Source organism: Coregonus clupeaformis, chromosome 10 (genome assembly GCF_020615455.1).
Source record: "Coregonus clupeaformis isolate EN_2021a chromosome 10, ASM2061545v1, whole genome shotgun sequence".
NCBI classification, from domain to species: domain Eukaryota; kingdom Metazoa; phylum Chordata; class Actinopteri; order Salmoniformes; family Salmonidae; genus Coregonus; species Coregonus clupeaformis.
The window spans coordinates 6,562,190-6,579,740 of NC_059201.1; the positions used below are offsets into that span (position 1 = coordinate 6,562,190).

Sequence of the window (17,551 nt, forward strand, 5' to 3'; positions counted from 1 at the left end):
GGCTGAGCACGCACCCTTCTGTATCGAGAGGATCCAACGCATGTTCACTATAATATCCTAATCTTATCAGAAAAGAGAGAGAATGAAGAATGTATTTAATTACATGTTTCAAAGGGTGTGAAAGGGGTTCTCATTAGACTCAACTGACTCAATCAACCATGAGAAAGACTGAGAAAGACTGATAGCTTATGGCTTGTATTGTGTCTTTTTTTATATGGTGGTTAGTTTTACTGAATTCAAGTTACAATATATCCTTCCTTTCTTTAGTTCACTCAGTCAGCGAGGATGTCTCTTTGACTCAATCATCATCACTTCCATTCCATGATGTGGGATGAGGAGGAGGAGGAGTGAGAGCCAGAGTTGAAACCACGAGCCCCTGAGGCCCCGAAGGACTGGGGCCGCAAAACACTCGTCCTCGGCTGTAAAGTTCATTAAAATTTAAATAAACGTTTTAACCAGTCTGCTGCCCCCTTGAGGTAAATGTAATATGAGTAAAATTGCATTACCCCTGAAACGGGACACGGCGCCTTGTAAAACGAGCGAACCGTCAATCTCTAGCGGACCAATGAACAGTAGAGATTGAAATTATTCCCGGTGCGCATTGACGACGTCATAAAATTCGCCAAACAGATGCTGTTTTTTTTGGTGGGACAAGGAGAGCGAGGTGTCTCTTCACATGTCGCTGCCTCCACCGACTTGGAAAATATTAGCTAGCTCATGAAATCAAGTGTCTGTATTTGTGGGGGGGATTTGCAATCCTTGGCTTTATCTCTGTCGATAGGGAATGAACGACGAGACAACACCGGGCAGTTGCAAGATAAACTCTGGGTGCTCCAGGTAAGCGTGTAGCGATGGCTAGCTAGCATCTGTAGCTAACTAGGCAGTCCAGCATCTCACCTACCTTAGCTAGCCAGTTAGCTAAATGTCCTCTAAGCACAACTTGTTAGTTATGTAGCAAAGTAAACCGATAGATTAATTTACCATTCAATGTCAGGCATTTTAATAATTGCATTTTGTAGAATTTGTGCTCAAGGCCAGGGTCTTCTTTTTCAATAAACTAGCTGAGTTAGTTAGCTAACTAGCCAGCAGATCCGACCCGTTTGCTTACAGCTACACTGGGGTCGGACAGCATTCCTGTGTATATTAAGACACTGCGGAGCCGGTGCGACCTCAGAAAACGTACCTCAATCCAGAGGTGAAAAATGCATACTCTGAATTGTCCCAGTATCCCAAAAGTTACTCCAAGAAGATTGAAGGACTGTTAGTTTAAGTAAACAGCCGTTTTCGTCCTCATGCTAGCTAGCAGTAGCAATAGCAGCCATTATGTTATGTCGCATGGCGTTGAACAACAAAGGAGCTGATTGGCTGAAGCTGCCATTCCAAAATTGCCACTGGTTTCTCCAGATAAACGAGCAGCTGTTGGCTAACAAACCTCCCAGCTAGCCAACAAGTGTCTCTCTGTCTACCTGCCTGCTAGTCATTAATCGGCACGTGCAAGGCTTCCTGTCTGCCTGTCAATCACGTCATGTCATAGTTCCTTGGAGAGAGACATAACATATCATTCCTCTGAACTGCTGAATGACAATTTTAATCTCGCTCTCTTTTCATCCTCAGTATTGAGCAAATGCTGGCTGTGAACCCCGGCAAGACACCCATCAGTCTGCTACAGGAGTATGGAACGCGGCTAGGTAAGGCAGAGATGATCTAGGAATGCTTCCTCTTCTGTCTCAGAGTCTGGGTAAGGTTTCATTCTGTTCTGTCTTAGCTAGCTACCTACAACTATACAGAATGGACTGGTTTAAACTATTTAAGATGCTTATCTGCTTATTTATTAGAATTAACACACTGCATCAATACAGGTACCTGCCGGTCACTAGTCAAATGTATATTTAATACTGTAGTAGCCATAGAATTAGGAATTTGAAAACTAGAATGGGCAGGACCCATCTTATGATGGGATAAAGGTCAGACATTTTGGTGAGGGAGTTGGTCAGCCATGGTTTGCCAGTGCTGTGATAAGATAGTGTAAAATAATGAATTTGAAGAATTTATCTGCACTCTGTTTGCTAGGCAGCCAGTTTCAGAGGAATGATTCCATAGCTTTTTCAAATTAACTGCCAAGATGCCAACATTCCATTCAAACGATGCAGTGAGTCAATAGGCATTTTTCACGCCCCCAACAGACAACTTCTTCCCACGCCACCCGGTTGTCTGTAGTCTTCCGCGAAATTCAAACGTTTGAGTTTATCCAATCACTGCTCAATTTGCCAAAGTTTGGCATTAGTGATGTGGCTAATATCGTTCACGAACATTCCCAGACGAAGAGATCTAAACTTCATAAAGGATACAAGTTCTTCCACGAAGAATATCTTCAACTATCAAGGTAAGTTGGTACTTGAAGTGACCAGTTGAGATAGCTAGCTAGCTAACGGTAGCTAAGACGTTACCAAATTGGTTAGTGCTAACAATTTACATTTTAGTAATTTAGCAGACGCTCTTATCCAGAGCGACTTACAGTTAGTGAGTGCATACATTTTTTCATACTAGCCCCCCGTGGGAATCGAACCCACAACCCTGGCGTTGCATGCGCCATGCTCTACCAACTGAGCTACACGGTGCCGATTAGCTAACATTAGTTAGCAAACGTTATTTACGATTTGTCTGACTTAGTTAACGTTTAATAAGTTAGCTAGCTATTTGGCCAGCCACTAATCTATTATGTGTTTCTTGCTAGCTAGCTGGAGCCATCTCAGTAACGTTAAGAGTAGCAATGGTAACTTACTAGCATACATCAATTGAATGTTGTCACCTAACATTATTCTGTCTTGCTATGTTCTTGTGAATATGCAGTGTCAAACATGGCAGACATGAAGGAGGCAATGGTAGTAAGGGCAAGGTGTTACATAGGAATGAGGAGCCCTATTCACTGCAGGTTACCAGATATAACAGGCAGTGTAGTGCTTAGTGTTGTTGTGGTTGCAGTTTAGCTGTGGTTTTGTTCATATGTTCAAAATAATCAAACCCTGTTGTATCTGTTCTCATGTCCCTGGACATGCAGTAGGCCTAGTTCCTTTATTACTGATCTGAAGCTGGATAACATTAAAATGTTGTAGTCAACTTGTATTACAGTTGGTCAGGTATGTTTTTAATGAGAGAATTGAAGAGAAGGAATCATGACCTTGCTGCCACAGATCTAAAACATTGTATGACGACTGTAATGATTTCTCCCCCACCTGTTCTTTTAGATCACATTAGAAGCGCCCGAGAAGCCTTTCATCGTAAACGGCTTATCCTGTTCAGCTGTGAGAGTTTTGTGCAATCTGATGGCTCTACTCTTCCAGACTGCACATTAAACCACAATGGGGTTGAAGACGTGCCAGCACCATTGCCTTGCACAGGTATATTGCAGTTGTGGCACAGGCCAAGGACTCGGGTGAGTTTTGAAATTGAGAGATTGTCATAGAGAACACACATTTTGCATTTTTGTAAACTCGTATTACTGCACATCGTTATACATTCATCCTGAATCTTTTTTATGATTTTATTTTTTAACCAGGGGATTTGACCAGAGCCCACGGATTAAATGGTTCTGAGGAAGCCAAGGACATCAGGGAGGAGTGGTATAAAATCCACTCTTTACCAAGCATTCCCTGTGAGTTACAATTGTCTTTAAACAAGTTGGCATCCCCAGGATGTTCCCATTACGCTCACAAGTTGCCTTCACTCGTGTTTAAATTTATTGGACTAAAGGTTTACAATCTTGGCTGACACTCATCCCTTGTCTATGCTTCTTTTTATATGTGTTTCAGGGCCCCTTCCTGACATGACGGTGCTGTCTGCTGACCATATCCTGGTTCTGCATGGACTGGAAGAAATTACTCTGGTTGACTCTAGATTTGGTCCAGTGCCCCGCGGGTCAGTGCTGTCATGTCAGTATCCCCCAACTGTCACCAGAGAGATTCTAAAGCATCCAGATGCTCCTGCATTCCCCCAACTCCCGGTAAAAAGAAAGTCAATTGCATAGTAATTTAAACTTTGTCTCTACTTGCGCTCAGTTTTACCACTTGGAGAGCATAAAGGTGTCACCAGCATTGTCATCTGCTATTGAGAAGGGCACAGTCGAGCAGTCTGCCTGTCCACTATGGAAGGAAATGAGGAAACCACGTGTGACTGCTAGCCGGTTTAGGGAGGCATGCCATGTAGGTGGGGAGTCATCTAGCTAGGCCCTAGTCATGAGAATGCTTAAAGGTAAACGGCAAACCGAAGCTATGTGAAGGGGTCTTGCGCTTAAGCTAGAGGTTCTACAGAACTACTCTGAATGATTTGACGTCTCAGTCAAACCTTGTGGTTTCGTTGTGCGCCCAGATGCACCCCATCTTGTGGCAAGCCTGATGAGAAAGTTTATGACCCTTCTGCTGCGCCACCCTTCAGGCTAGCCGAGATCAAGTGTAACTGATGTGAAGCACATTTTAAATTTGTCAATGGCCAGGCCAAGCTCCAAAACAGCCACATATCACTACAAGTCCAGGGCCAACTGGCTGTAATGGGTTTAGATTTGTGCGACCTTACAGTAGAGGGCGTTTGGAGAGATGATGCTTTGATAGCAGAGATGAGACCTCTTCTACGCCTACAGGGATGTGTAGACAACTAATCAAAATAGTATGTAGAGGAATTTATTTTAATGAATGAATTGTGTGATCTTTGTCTATCCCTTGTGGCTCAGTTGGTAGAGCATGGCACTTGCAACGCCAGGGTTGTGGTTTCGATTCCCACAGGGAACCAGTATGTAAAAGTATCAATGTATGCACTCACTACTGTATGTCGCTCTGGATAAGAGTCTGCTAAATGACTAAATGTAATTAACATTGAATTAGAGTACCGTATTTTCCGCACTATAAGGCGCACCGGATTATAAGGCGCACCTTCAATGAATGGCCTATTTTAGAACTGTTTTCATATATAGGGCGCACCGGATTATAAGGCGCATAGAATAGAAGATACTGTAGTCAAACGAATTGACTGGGGTTGCGTTATGCATCCACTAGATGGAGCTGTGCTAAAAGGAATGTCAACAAAACAGTCAGATAAAGTCAAACTTTATTAAGCGTTCTGACAACTCCGTTCACTCCCATGGTAATGTTGTTCAAACGTTAATGTGCATATTAACAATATCTCCCAGCCTTGCTCACTCTTCTCCCAAACGTGGAGGGAACCTTTCCCTGATTCAGTAAACACGTAGTAAAAGAAACAGTCTGATACCACTAAATCAAACGTTAGTGCATAACTCAACATTGTTCAGTTACATATAACACGTAAAGCTCACTTTTTCAGTTCATTCCCCATCCACGAACCCCTCGAATTCTTCTTCTTCAGTGTCCGAATTGAACAGTTGGGCGACTACGGCATCCAACCTGCCCGGCTCCCTCTCGTCATTATCCGAGTCAGTGTCGCTGCTGTTGCCTGGCAGTTCAGATATTATTCCTGCCTTCGTGAAAGCTTTGACCACAGTTGAGACCGATATATCAGCCCAGGCATCCACGATCCATTGGCAGATAGTGGCGTAAGTCGCCCGGGCGCTGTCTCCCCGTCTTGGTGAACGTGTGTTCGCCTTCTGTCATCCACTGCTCCCACTTAGCTCGCAGTCTAGCTTTGAACGCCCTGTTGACACCAATATCTAGCGGCTGGAGTTCTTTAGTTAATCCACCCGGAATGACGGCAAGCTCCGAATTAGTTTGCTTCACTTGTTTTTTGACAGCATCGGTGATATGGGCGCGCATTGAGTCGTAGATCAATAGGGACGGAGCTGTGTGGAAAAAGCCACCCGGTCTCTTGACGTAAATTTCTCTCAGCCACTCACTCATCTTTTCCTCATCCATCCATCCCTTCGGGCTAGCTTTGATGACGACGCCGGCTGGAAAGTTATCTTTTGGCAAGGTCTTCCTCTTGAAAATAATCATGGGTGGAAGTTTCTGGCCATTAGCCTGGCAGGCGAGAACTACAGTGAAGGATGACTTCTCATTCCCTGTGGTACGTACAGACACCGTACTGGTCCCCGTTTTCTCCACAGTGCGGTTCACGGGAATATCAAAGGTGAGTGGAACCTCGTCCATGTTGGTGATGTGCTCTGGCCGGATCTTCTTTTCAGTGATCTTATTTTTGCAGTATGCGCGGAAAGTGACCAGCTTTTCTTGGTAATCTTTTGGCAGTTGCTGCGAGACGGTAGTTCGTGTGCGGATGGAGAGATTACGTCTTTTCATAAACGAAAGCACCAAGAAGGACCGCCTCGAAATTCATCGATTGTCATGTCCCGTGCTAGCGCTGTTGCCTTCATTCGAATAGTGACTGTAGAGACGCTTCTACTTGCTGCTCTCTGTTCAACAACCCACTGTTCGAGTTTGTCCTCTAACTGTGGCCATCTCGCTTTGTTCCCGCGGAAACTCTGTTTAGTCTTCTTTACTTGGCGCAGGTCATCTTCTTGCTTCCTCCATTTCCGTACCATTGATTCATTAATGTTGAATTCTCTCGCTGCTGCTCTATTCCCATATTCTACTGCATGACCGACAGCCTTGAGCTTGAACTCTGCGTCGTAAGCGTGTCTCTTGAAAGGTGCCATTTTGGGGTCTTTATACACACACAAGTGGTGTGGGACTGTGAGTAAGCACAATACCGGTGTGTACTGGCTACCGTAATGCTGCAAGTGGTGCGGCTTTGTAGTTTACCAGTCGTACTGAAACATTTCATTATTATTAAATTGTTTTTATTGGTTTTTCATACTGAAACATTTTGACAGAGCACCTTGAGCGCCGTGTACAACCAGTATGGATCAACCAATTAACCAATTGATCCATACATAAGGCGCTCCGGATTATAAGGCGCACTGTCGTTTTTTGAGAAAATGAAAGGCTTTTAAGTGCGCCTTATAGTGCGGAAAATACGGTAAATGATTCTACTGATTTTTGAATTGTGTGATTTATTTTATGACTTAACATGTCACAGAATAAATATTCAAATGTATTTATTGAATAAAATCTTCCAACAACAAAAAATCATGTTCTCTCTTTAACAGATGCATTATGCAAACACTACATTCCAAAACACCATCTTATTCATTAAAACCTATTTATCAGTACATATTCAATATAAATATTATCCCAAATTCATATCTTGTCTGAGCGGATCAATTTATAATAATCACAAAAAAACAGATGTACACAGGTATAAAGCTGTTATTTATCATGACCTAATTAATTGAACTAAACTCATTATTTTGTGGTGTGTGTCGACTGCCGTGCTTGAGCATGTTTTCACACTGGCTGATCACCCTTGAGATCCAGAGGTCCCTGGTAGTTCACCAATAAGCAGCAGTTCGTCCACAGTTGATTGACAGCCTGCCAGCGTGAGTGGGATAATCTTGTCCTAGATATGGTACTCTCCTCTAGCATACTCAGACGTGCAATGGCTTGCGTTCGCTCGTGTCCTTCCATGTTAGCTGAGTTGCTCTATTAAATTGGGGCGGCAGGTAGCTTAGTGGTTAAGAGCGTTGTGCCAGTAACCGAAAGGTCGCTGGTTCTAATCCCAGAGCCAACTAGGTGAAAAATCTGTCTGTGCCCTTGAGCAAGGCACTTAACCCTAATTGCTCATGTAAGTTGCTCTGGTTAAGAGCGTCTGCTAAATGACTAAAATGTAAAAATATACTAATAGAAAAATATATATTAAAAATTGTAAAGTGGTTGTCCCACTGGCTATCATAAGGTGAATGCACCAATTTGTAAGTTGCTCTGGTTAAGAGCGTCTGCTAAATGACTAAAATGTAAATGTAAAAATATACTAATAGAAAAATATATATAAAAAATTGTAAAGTGGTTGTCCCACTGGCTATCATAAGGTGAATGCACCAATTTGTAAGTCGCTCTGGGTAAGAGAGTCTGCTAAATGACTAATGTAATGTAAATGAATGGGGGAATGATGAGCGTTGCCCCTAATCTGACAGCATCCTCTCTATGATGAACCCCATGTCTGCCAAGCGTCCATCACCAGGCTTGAGGATTCCAGAGAGACTCGTGATCTCCTGATCAGAGATGGACCCAGTGAAAAGTTTGGATACAAAGGTGATGCCTCACCAAGGTGCAATCCCAATCAGGCACAGCTCTGTGCAGTCCAGGATAACTCGTACCTCTGGACAGTACACCTGGAACTGCTCCCTGGACATCCAAAAGGGCACAGAGCCCAAGACAAGATATGGGTAGTTGGTCCAGGTTATTAAAATGCGTCTCACTGTAGGGACACTCACGCCAAAGATGTCCGCCAACACCTTCTCCTTCAGCCCAGCTGCTACTCGACAGCAGTAAAGAAAGAACTCCTCAATGAGTGGCAGCTTCCTGTTGGGGCTTGTTGTTGCACTTCCCATTCCAGCCTTCTGGGCCTTGGACCAGCAGATTAACCTGGAGGCAGAGGGGGACAATGGACTCCCAGAACACCATGAAGATCTTCGAGTGGAACCGGCTATAGAACCTGAAGTCCTCATTGGATGCACAGAATCTTTGGAGCTGGAGGTGAACACAGAGCTGTTGGACTTGTAGCTCTTGTTCCTTGATTCCATCCAGTGCAGCATCCAACACAACTATAGAAAAGAAAGGGGTCATTTATATTGCAAAAATATAAGTGCAACAATTTCAAAGATTTTACTGAGTTACAGTTCATATAAGGAACTAATATGGATGTGGAGGTCCTGGGCTGGCGTGGTTACACGTGGACTGCGGTTGTGAGGCCGGTTGGACGTACTGCCAAATTCTCTAAAACAATGTTGGCGGCGGCTTATGGTAGAGAAATGAATATTAAATTATCTGGCAACAGCTCTTGTGGACATTCCTGCAGTCAGCATGCCAATTGCACGCTCCCTCAACTTGGGACATCTTTGGCATTGTGTTGTGTGACACAACTGCACATATTTTAGAGGCCTTTTGTCCCCAGCACAAGGTGCACCTGTGTAATGACCATGCTGTTTAATCAGCTTCTTGATATGCCACACCTGTCAGGTTGATTGAATTATATTGACAAAGGAGAAATGCTCACTGACAGGGATGTAAACAAATTTGTGCACAACATTTTGAGAGCAATTAGCTTTTTTTGTGCGTCTGGAAAATTTCTGGGATCTTTTATTTCAGCTCATGAGACCAAATACTTCACATGTTGCGTTTTTTTTTAAATATTTTTGTTCAGTATACTATTATTCAGTTTGTCAGTATCATGACACCGTAAACCAACTCTGACTTAGTCTAGGTCTCAGGACATACTCAATAATCCATCAAGTATGTTATGGTAGTGCTATTTGGTTTAAGAAAGGTTGGTTCAAGGATCTAAGAGGGGCTTAAGTTGGCGAGCAGAGTGGGAGAAGAGACATGCAACCTGGCTAGCCAGTTCGTAGCTTTCCTACTATTCCAAAAGCTTCATGCAGCTAATGCAATACCTGAACAATAGCAACTGTTTACAGAACTACAAACGCTGAGCTACAACACATCAACCATCTGGAAAACCTGAGTACGCGTTACTCACCAGGGAGAGGAGGACAGGCAGAGTCATGGGCCACTGCAGTCAGTGTAGAGGCACCAACACTAGCTGAGACCTCCACCTCCTGTTTCCGGACGTTGGTTCCCAGTCACGCACTTGCTCTATCAAAGGGAGAGACCCAAGATCTGTAGGCTCTTCCCCCCAGTTGTTCCAGGAGAACCGACAGGGAACGGTCCCCGTCTTTAATGCGAGCACGGCCTTTTGGCGTTAAGTAGATGTTGGCCCGGGTTAAAATGCAGGCTATGGACAAAGGTGCTCCAAACACATAAAATAGTGAAGTCTGGGCCCTCATCTCTTCTAATTGCGCTCACCCAGCTGTCACTTGGTCACATCCTTTGGGAAGTTGTGAATGCTGAGGTATGGGTGTTTTTTTGTTTGTTGGAACAAAAAGGGACACTATAGTAGCATCAGCGAGAGGATTGTGCCGCCATTATGCTAGCTTGCTAACTCTGCGCTGTTGCTAGTGACTGGAGCGTAAACCACAACATTCTATTCAAACGATGCAGTCAATCCATAGCCATTCGCTGGCTGAAATCATTTGCAGATAGGACAGACAAGTTGTAAATGCAACAGGCATTGATATTGTATCATATAATAGCACTCACAGCTTTCCAAGAAAACAAAAATGTAGACATTTATGGTCTGTTTTCATTTGAGGCTATTTATACAGAAATTGTATAAAAACCTGTATAAACTGTATTTCAGAAAGTATTCATACCCCTTGACATATTCCACATTTTGTTATAGCCTGAATTCAAAATGTGTCTGCCAATATGTCTGCCATTTTCACCCCATTCTGGAACTTTGAGGGTTTGACATAGCCCCTCCTAGTAATTTCAATATGATCTCTATGGTAGGATCAAGTGTTACACTCAATAGTGTCCGTGCTGCAACACTACCAATCCTATTGTTCCAGGTAACACCCCAGTGTACGACCTGCTCAAGGCCGAGGGCCAGGCGCACCAACCCAACTTTACTTTCCGCGTGTCCGTGGGAGAGATCAGCTGCACCGGCCAGGGGCCCAGCAAAAAGGCTGCCAAACACAAGGCAGCAGAGGCTGCCCTGAAGATGATGAAACCAGGACTAGGGGGGCCAGTGGTGCTGGGAGAAGGATTTACTGGGGTGGAAGAGCCTGTGGATGGGGACAGGTGAGTGGATTGAGAGAGTGGCTTCTACAAGTTTGAATCCAGAGAAAATGAGTAGTTGAGTGCAGCGGTACTTGGCCCGAATGGCTTCTTCTGTGGTGAGAGTAATGTAGAGAGGGTATCTATTGGACGCCAGTACGCAAAAACACTGTAGACAAGTGCCTCCTTTTTTGGTAAAGTTGCAAAAACCTCCTTGCCAACCATCTTATAATTGTGATAGACTGTGTGCTCTTGGTCAGTCTGTGGTGTAAATACGGTCTTTCCCTCTGCTGTTTTCCTCCCCAGCTCTCCGTCAGAGATGAAGACTTCAGGAAGCAGCACGTCTCAGCAGTCAGAATGCAACCCTGTGGGAGCTCTGCAGGTGAGATGCGTCCTGGGACTCTGAGTTAATTCACGGACTCACTCAGTCCTCTCAGAGAACTACATTTTGAACCCCTTTCAACTCAATAAGCTTTATTGCTGTTAATGTGTGTACATATGTATACAGTGCATTCGGGAAGTATTCAGACCCCTTGACTTTTTCCACATTGTTACGTTTGTCTTATTCTAAAATGGATGGAAAATAAATATTAATTAATCTACACACAATACCCCGTAATGACAAAGCGAAAACAGGTTATTTGAAATTTTTGCAATGTATTTAAAATAAAATAAACAGACCTTATTTAAATAAGTATTCAGACCCTTTGCTATGAGACTCAAAATTGAGCTCAGGTGCATCCTGTTTCATTGATCATCCTTGATATTTCTACAACTTAATTGGAGTCCACCTGTGGTAAATTCAATTTATTGGACATGATTTGGAAAGGCACACACCTGTCTATATAAGGTCCCACAGTTGACAGTGCATGTCAGAGCAAAAACCAAGCCATGAGGTCGAAGGAATTGTCTGTAGAGCTCCGAGACAGGATTGTGTCGAGGCACAGATCTGGGGAAGGGTACCAAAAAATGTCTGCTGCATTGAAGGTCCCCAAGAACAGTGGCCTCAATCATTCTTAAATGGAAGAAGTTTGGAATCACCAAGACTCTTCCTAGAGCTGGCCGCCCGGCCAAACTGAGCAATCGGAGGAGAAGTGCCTTGGTCAGGGAGGTGACCAAGAACCTGATGGTCACTCTGACAGAGTTCCTCTGGGGAGATGGGATAACCTTCCAGAAGGACAACCATCTATGCAGCACTCCACCAATCTTAGAGTTTGCCAAAAGGCACCTAAAGGACTCTCAGACCATGAGAAACAAGATTCTCTGGCCTGATGAAACCAAGATTGAACTCTTTGGCCTGAATGCCAAGCGTCACGTCTGGAGGAAACCTGACACCATCCCTACGGTGAAGCATGCTGGTGGCAGCATCATGCTGTGGGGATGTTTTTCAGTGGCAGGGACTAGGAGACTAGTCAGGATTGAGGGAAAGATGAACGGAGCAAAGTACAGAGAGATCCTTGATGAAAGCCTGCCCCAGAGTGCTCAGGACCTCAGACTGGGGTGAAGGTTCCCCTTCTAACAGGACAACGACCGTAAGCACACAGCCAAGACAATGCAGGAGTGGTTTCGGGACAAGTCTCTGAATGTCCTTGAGTGGCTCAGCCAGAGCCCAGACTTGAACCCGACTGGAGAGACCTGAAAATAGCTGTGCAACTACGCTCCCCAAATACAGGTGTGCCAAGCTTGTAGTGTCATACCCAAGAAGACTCGATTCTGTAATCGCTGCCAAAGGTGCTTCAACAAAGTACTGAGTAAAGGGTCTGAATACTTATGTAAATGTAATATTTCAGTTTATTGTTTTTATAAGTGTACAAAAAATTCAGAAACCTGTTTTGACTGTCATTATGGGCTATTGTGTGTAGTTTGAGGGGTGGGCGGACTATTTAATCAATTTTAGAATAAGGCTGTAACGTAACAAAATGTGGAAAAAGTCAAGGGTTCTGAGTACTTTCCGAATGCACTGTACGTATAGATCAGGGCTTTCCAACCCTGTTCCTGGAGAGCCACACTCCTATAGGTTTACGCTCCAACCCTGTTCCTGGAGAGCCACACTCCTGTAGGTTTACGCTCCAACCCTGTTCCTGGAGAGCCACCCTCCTGTAGGTTTACGCTCCAACCCTGTTCCTGGAGAGCCACCCTCCTGTAGGTTTACGCTCCAACCCTGTTCCTGGAGAGCCACCCCTCCTGTAGGTTTACACTCCAACCCTGTTCTTGGAGAGCCACCCTCCTGTAGGTTTACGCTCCAACCCTATTCCTGGAGAGCCACCCTCCTGTAGGTTTACGCTCCAACCCTGTTCCTGGAGAGCCACCCTCCTGTAGGTTTACGCTCCAACCCTGTTCCTGGAGAGCTACCCTCCTGTAGGTTTACGCTCCAACCCTGTTCCTGGAGAGCTACCCTCCTGTAGGTTTACGCTCCAACCCTGTTCCTGGAGAGCCACCCTTCCTGTAGGTTTACGCTCCAACCCTGTTTCTGGAGAGCGTTCTTGGTTTGGAGCGTAAACCTACAGGAGGGTAGCTCTCCAGGAACAGGGTTGGAGAGCCCTGCTATAGATGTATTGTATACTGTGTCAGTCAGTCTCCGAACCGCTTTTCCCAAACCCTCCTGCTTTACACAGGATAATGGCGTTAATTGTGAAGCAAAATGAAAGGTAAATGAATCTCCCACTTTATGGATACATGACTTTGTGTGTTTCACTGAAAGGAGCTGGTGGTTCAGAAAGGCTGGCGTCTGCCAGAGTACACCGTGACCCAGGAGTCAGGCCCTGCACACCGCAAGGAGTTCACCATGACCTGCCGGGTCGAGAGATTCGTTGAAATTGGTAAATCTAACTTGGGTTCCGCCCTTTCAATAGGTCATATATTGGTTTATACATTACACATTTGGTATGTCGTATGTCCTTGGGTACCAACATGATTCAATTGGTGAACTAATCATCAACTAACAATAAGTGGAATCAGGTGTACTAGTTCTGGAATAGATCAAATCCATGGAACGGCTGGGGGTACTTGAGAGGTTTGGGAAACTGTTATATGAAACGATTCTGTGTCTTCGCACTAACATCCATCCTATCGCTCCCACAGGCAGTGGCACATCGAAGAAGCTAGCCAAGCGGAACGCGGCAGCTAAGATGTTGTCCAGGATCCATGATGTTCCTGTGGACCTGAGGAGCAGCCACGAGACTGAGGCTGAGGACGACACCTTTAACATGGTGAGACAGAGCATGGTGCCTGTTGATGGCCTTTCTAAGACAATATCGCTGCTGTGCTCGCTTCCTGACAGGTCATCGTTGCAAATAAGTGTCTGTTATTAAGACTTTCCTGTAATAAATAAATCAAATTTTATTGGTCGCATACACGTTTAGCAGACGTTATTGCGGGTGTAGCGAAGTGCTTGTGGTAAATGTATGTGAGCGTATGATGCCGGCGCGTCTGACTCGTGGTACCTTTGTCTCCTCTGGTGGGCAGAACATGGGCAGCAGGGCGGAGGCAGGGAAGTGTAAAGGTCTGGGCTGTACCTGGGACTCTCTGAGGAACTCTGCTGGGGAGAAGATGCTACAGCTGAGAAGCCACCCACTGGGCATGCCTAGCTCGAACTTCTGCTCTCTGCTCCACGACCTTTCAGAGGAGCAGCGCTTCGACGTCAGCTACCTCGACATAGGTAAATAATATCCCCCCAACCCCCCCGGGGCCAATTCACATAGATTCCTGTTTTCAAAAAGTATCTCTGCGGTAGGAATGCTTATCTACGATCACATCCCAGTCCATATAATATTTTTCATTGTGATCAAAAATGCTATTGGGCTCCCGAAAGGACTGATCTCTATAATATATAAACAACTTCTGGAAAGTTAATTCTGAGCTAGCCAGTTAAAAATGTATGGTCCGCAGAACTAATTGAATCTGAACAACCCTTTAACTGGAACAGAATATATAAAAATATGACCTTGGCACCCCATAATCCGAACCATCAATTTATACATTTTAAGTTTTGTTCAGACTGTATTTAACACCAAGGAAACGTTTTACGTTGAAATTGGCCCCAACTCCCAACTGTTCACTAAGTCCCCTAAATCAGGAAGGCACATTCCTTCATATGATGTGGGAGTGACCTGCAGTTAAATGCTTCTGGGGTAAAGTTGCATGTAAATATTAAATGCTTTTCATCTATTATGTTACTTAACTATGATAGCGCCTTGAATCTCTGAGACGATTACTCTTAGATGGCAATCACCTCACACTTGCAATTCGCTAGTGGATACACTTACTATTAGAAGTTATAACATTAGAATGATCGACAGCGAGAATGAATGGTGCTAGTCAAGAACAATTGAGGCCTGGAAAAAATATACTTGACCCTGTAAAGAGTAATCTCGGCTAAAGCCCCACACATACAAATAAACAATCCATAAAGCCCAACAAATACAAAATAGTCCCACAGGGAAGGGGTGGTATGGGGAGAGGTCTGGGGTGTAACTGACGAGCTACCCTAGTTGCTAGGGGTGGTGGGAAGGGTGGAAACATGGTTTCTGGGTAATGGGATAAGAGGTTGGGGGTGGAAACATGGTTTCTGGGAATGGGGGAATGGGAGAAGAGGTTGGGGGTGGAGGTTCACTTTGTTTTATTCTTGTTTATACTGAATGTATTATTACTTAAACAGTAAGAAATACTTCGTTTTTCTTTTGAGTGGCAGCAACATGGTAGGTACATGTTTTACCGTATTGAAATGGATAATGGGATGGGTGGCCCTCTGTAGCTCAGCTGGTAGAGCACGGCGCTTGTAACGTCAGGGTAGTGGGTTCGATCCCCGGGACCACCCGTACACACATGTATGCACGCATGACTGTAAGTCGCTTTGGATAAAAGCGTCTGCTAAATGGCATATAGACATAGATATAGATATATAGATATCGATAGATATAGATATAGATAGATATAGATAAATAGATATAGATAGATATAGATATATATATATATATAAATAATGTACCTGTAACACCCCCCACCCCAACAAAAAATGACAAAACATGGTAAAATAATACAATGCTAAACTGATCCTAAACCAGTACTCTTTGTGAATACGTGACCAGGCTGTGATCAGAGTTCTTTAGTATATGAACCTAATGTGGGTTTCCTTGTTGTTCCAGAGGAGCGCAGTCTGAGCGGTCTGTGCCAGTGTCTGGTAGAGCTATCCACTCAGCCAATCACAGTGTGCCACGGCTTCGCACCCAATCAGGACGCTGCCCGCGCCAGCGCAGCCCACAATGCACTGCAGTACCTCAAAATCATGGCTGGGGGGAAGTGACCGTCTCCCAGACTGACCTCACTCTCCATGTCAACGACCTTAGACCCTGATCATATGACATCCACCACGGAGGGTGGAAGCATCTTCCAACCAATGGTGGTCAAGGGAAGTGACCATTGATTGACCCAGAATTACCCATGGGAATTGGAATTTGTCCCCCTACAGCCCACACAGATCCCCGGAGTCCTCCTATCTGTGGGTTTGTTCATTCCTTAATGCCCCTGAAGATATGGGATAGCCCTAGATAATTTGTCCCTATGCCCTGAAGATATCCCACACAGCCCTTAATGCCCTCTTGATTGGCTACACTGGCCATTTATTTGCCTAGAGATATAAACTCTGTAGGGAAAGAGAAATACATTTTAAAAGAACCCCAATTTTACTGTAGCCTCTGACCCTTTTTTAGTTGCCTTTTCATTAGCTAGTACTTTCATCAACTAAACCCCCCCCCCCCTCCCCCTTCCCCCCCCATTGTCACTTCACCTGGATAACGGTTGAAGAAATGGTCTTGGCCCGAATGAAGTCTAATTTTGGACATTGAAAAGTGGACATTTACGACATGAATACTTTAAAATTGGAGCCTTGTGTACTTTTATTGCCAAGACGACAAGACTCACCCCACCTGTTTTACATGCCTTTTTGTTAGTTGGATGATACGGAAGTGTGTAGTAATTGGCCTTTTAGAAGAGTATTCTGATAACGTGTACACTTTTAATTGTGATTGCTTAACATCTGAAGTGCAAAATGTTATTTTATGAGTATTGGAATTACATTTTAAACATTGGGAAATTACCATTGAGTTTGTTAATTGTCAGACCTCACATGACATTGTGAATAAAATTGGTAATTTTAGGATGTCCGAAGTTTTAATAGCTGTTGAAGCAATGTTATCTTATGTTTGAGTAGCTGGTTGCTCTCAGAAACCATGTCAATGGCCCCTCATTGAATTGAAATTGATAATATTACTAACCTCAACCGTGGTTGTGTTCATAATATCATGTCTGAAATGGACCATCTAATTAGCCTGGGTGCCAGTCTGTTGTTCATGGTCTCTTGCCAACTCCTTATGGAATTGCCTTGTCAAACAATGGAGTATGCAAAAGCACAAACATCTGGGACCAGGCTAGCATCTAATTGAGATGGAACTGTATTGCTGCATTTGATAATGTAGTCAGTCATCTAGGTTGGATTCTCTTGCACACCGGCTGACTAATCTCCTCGTCTACCTCTGTTACATGCTAAATGTGTAGCCTGAACTCTCTATCCTCCCATGTCTACTCCCACCAGTTCAGATACAGAAAGTCAAGCCTTGATGTTTTCATATGGGAGGTAAAGTAAGAATAGTTGTGTCGGAAGTATACTGACCATAATAGGCCACATGGGAGACTGCTGCTACATCTCATGATGAGCAAGCAGTGAGATCGAAACAGCGCTGAAGTTAGAAGTACCAATGTTTGATTTTGTGTAAAGTGTTGTTGCCCAAATACAAAGTTGAACTGAAATGTGACCTATTATCACTGAATTTGTTCCTTTTTGAATAAAATACTTGAGATTTCAG

General features: G+C 44.2%; 1 protein-coding gene across 5 annotated transcripts; it reads left to right on the forward strand.

Annotated features, from left to right (window-relative positions):
• Positions 1-612: 612 nt before the first annotated feature.
• On the forward strand, positions 613-17,550 carry tarbp2 (TAR (HIV) RNA binding protein 2). 5 transcript variants are annotated; one of them, XM_041887381.2, is made up of 10 exons: positions 1,627-1,688; positions 3,246-3,433; positions 3,557-3,652; positions 3,810-4,000; positions 10,484-10,715; positions 10,998-11,073; positions 13,393-13,510; positions 13,773-13,900; positions 14,157-14,349; positions 15,836-17,550. In XM_041887381.2, the coding sequence occupies exons 4-10, from the start codon at positions 3,928-3,930 to the stop codon at positions 15,991-15,993; spliced, it is 978 nt and encodes a 325-aa protein (XP_041743315.1). In that variant the 5' UTR covers positions 1,627-1,688; positions 3,246-3,433; positions 3,557-3,652; positions 3,810-3,927; the 3' UTR covers positions 15,994-17,550. The 5 variants fall into 5 exon arrangements, with proteins under 5 accessions (XP_041743312.1, XP_041743313.1, XP_041743316.1 ...); XM_041887380.2 differs by lacking the exon at positions 1,627-1,688 and adding an exon at positions 1,806-2,383; XM_041887378.2 differs by lacking the exons at positions 3,246-3,433; positions 3,557-3,652; positions 3,810-4,000 and adding an exon at positions 613-837 and having other exon boundaries at positions 1,615-1,688.
• Position 17,551: the final 1 nt, after the last annotated feature.

Bases quoted from the DNA above. Each gene is read 5' to 3' on its own strand.
- tarbp2 (XM_041887378.2), top strand. From the start codon at position 785: ATGAACGACGAGACAACACCGGGCAGTTGCAAGATAAACTCTGGGTGC. The intron at 838-1,614 runs GTAAGCGTGTAG...TTTCATCCTCAG, and splicing joins ATAAACTCTGGGTGCTCCAG to TATTGAGCAAATGCTGGCTG. The intron at 11,074-13,392 runs GTGAGATGCGTC...TTTCACTGAAAG, and splicing joins ACCCTGTGGGAGCTCTGCAG to GAGCTGGTGGTTCAGAAAGG.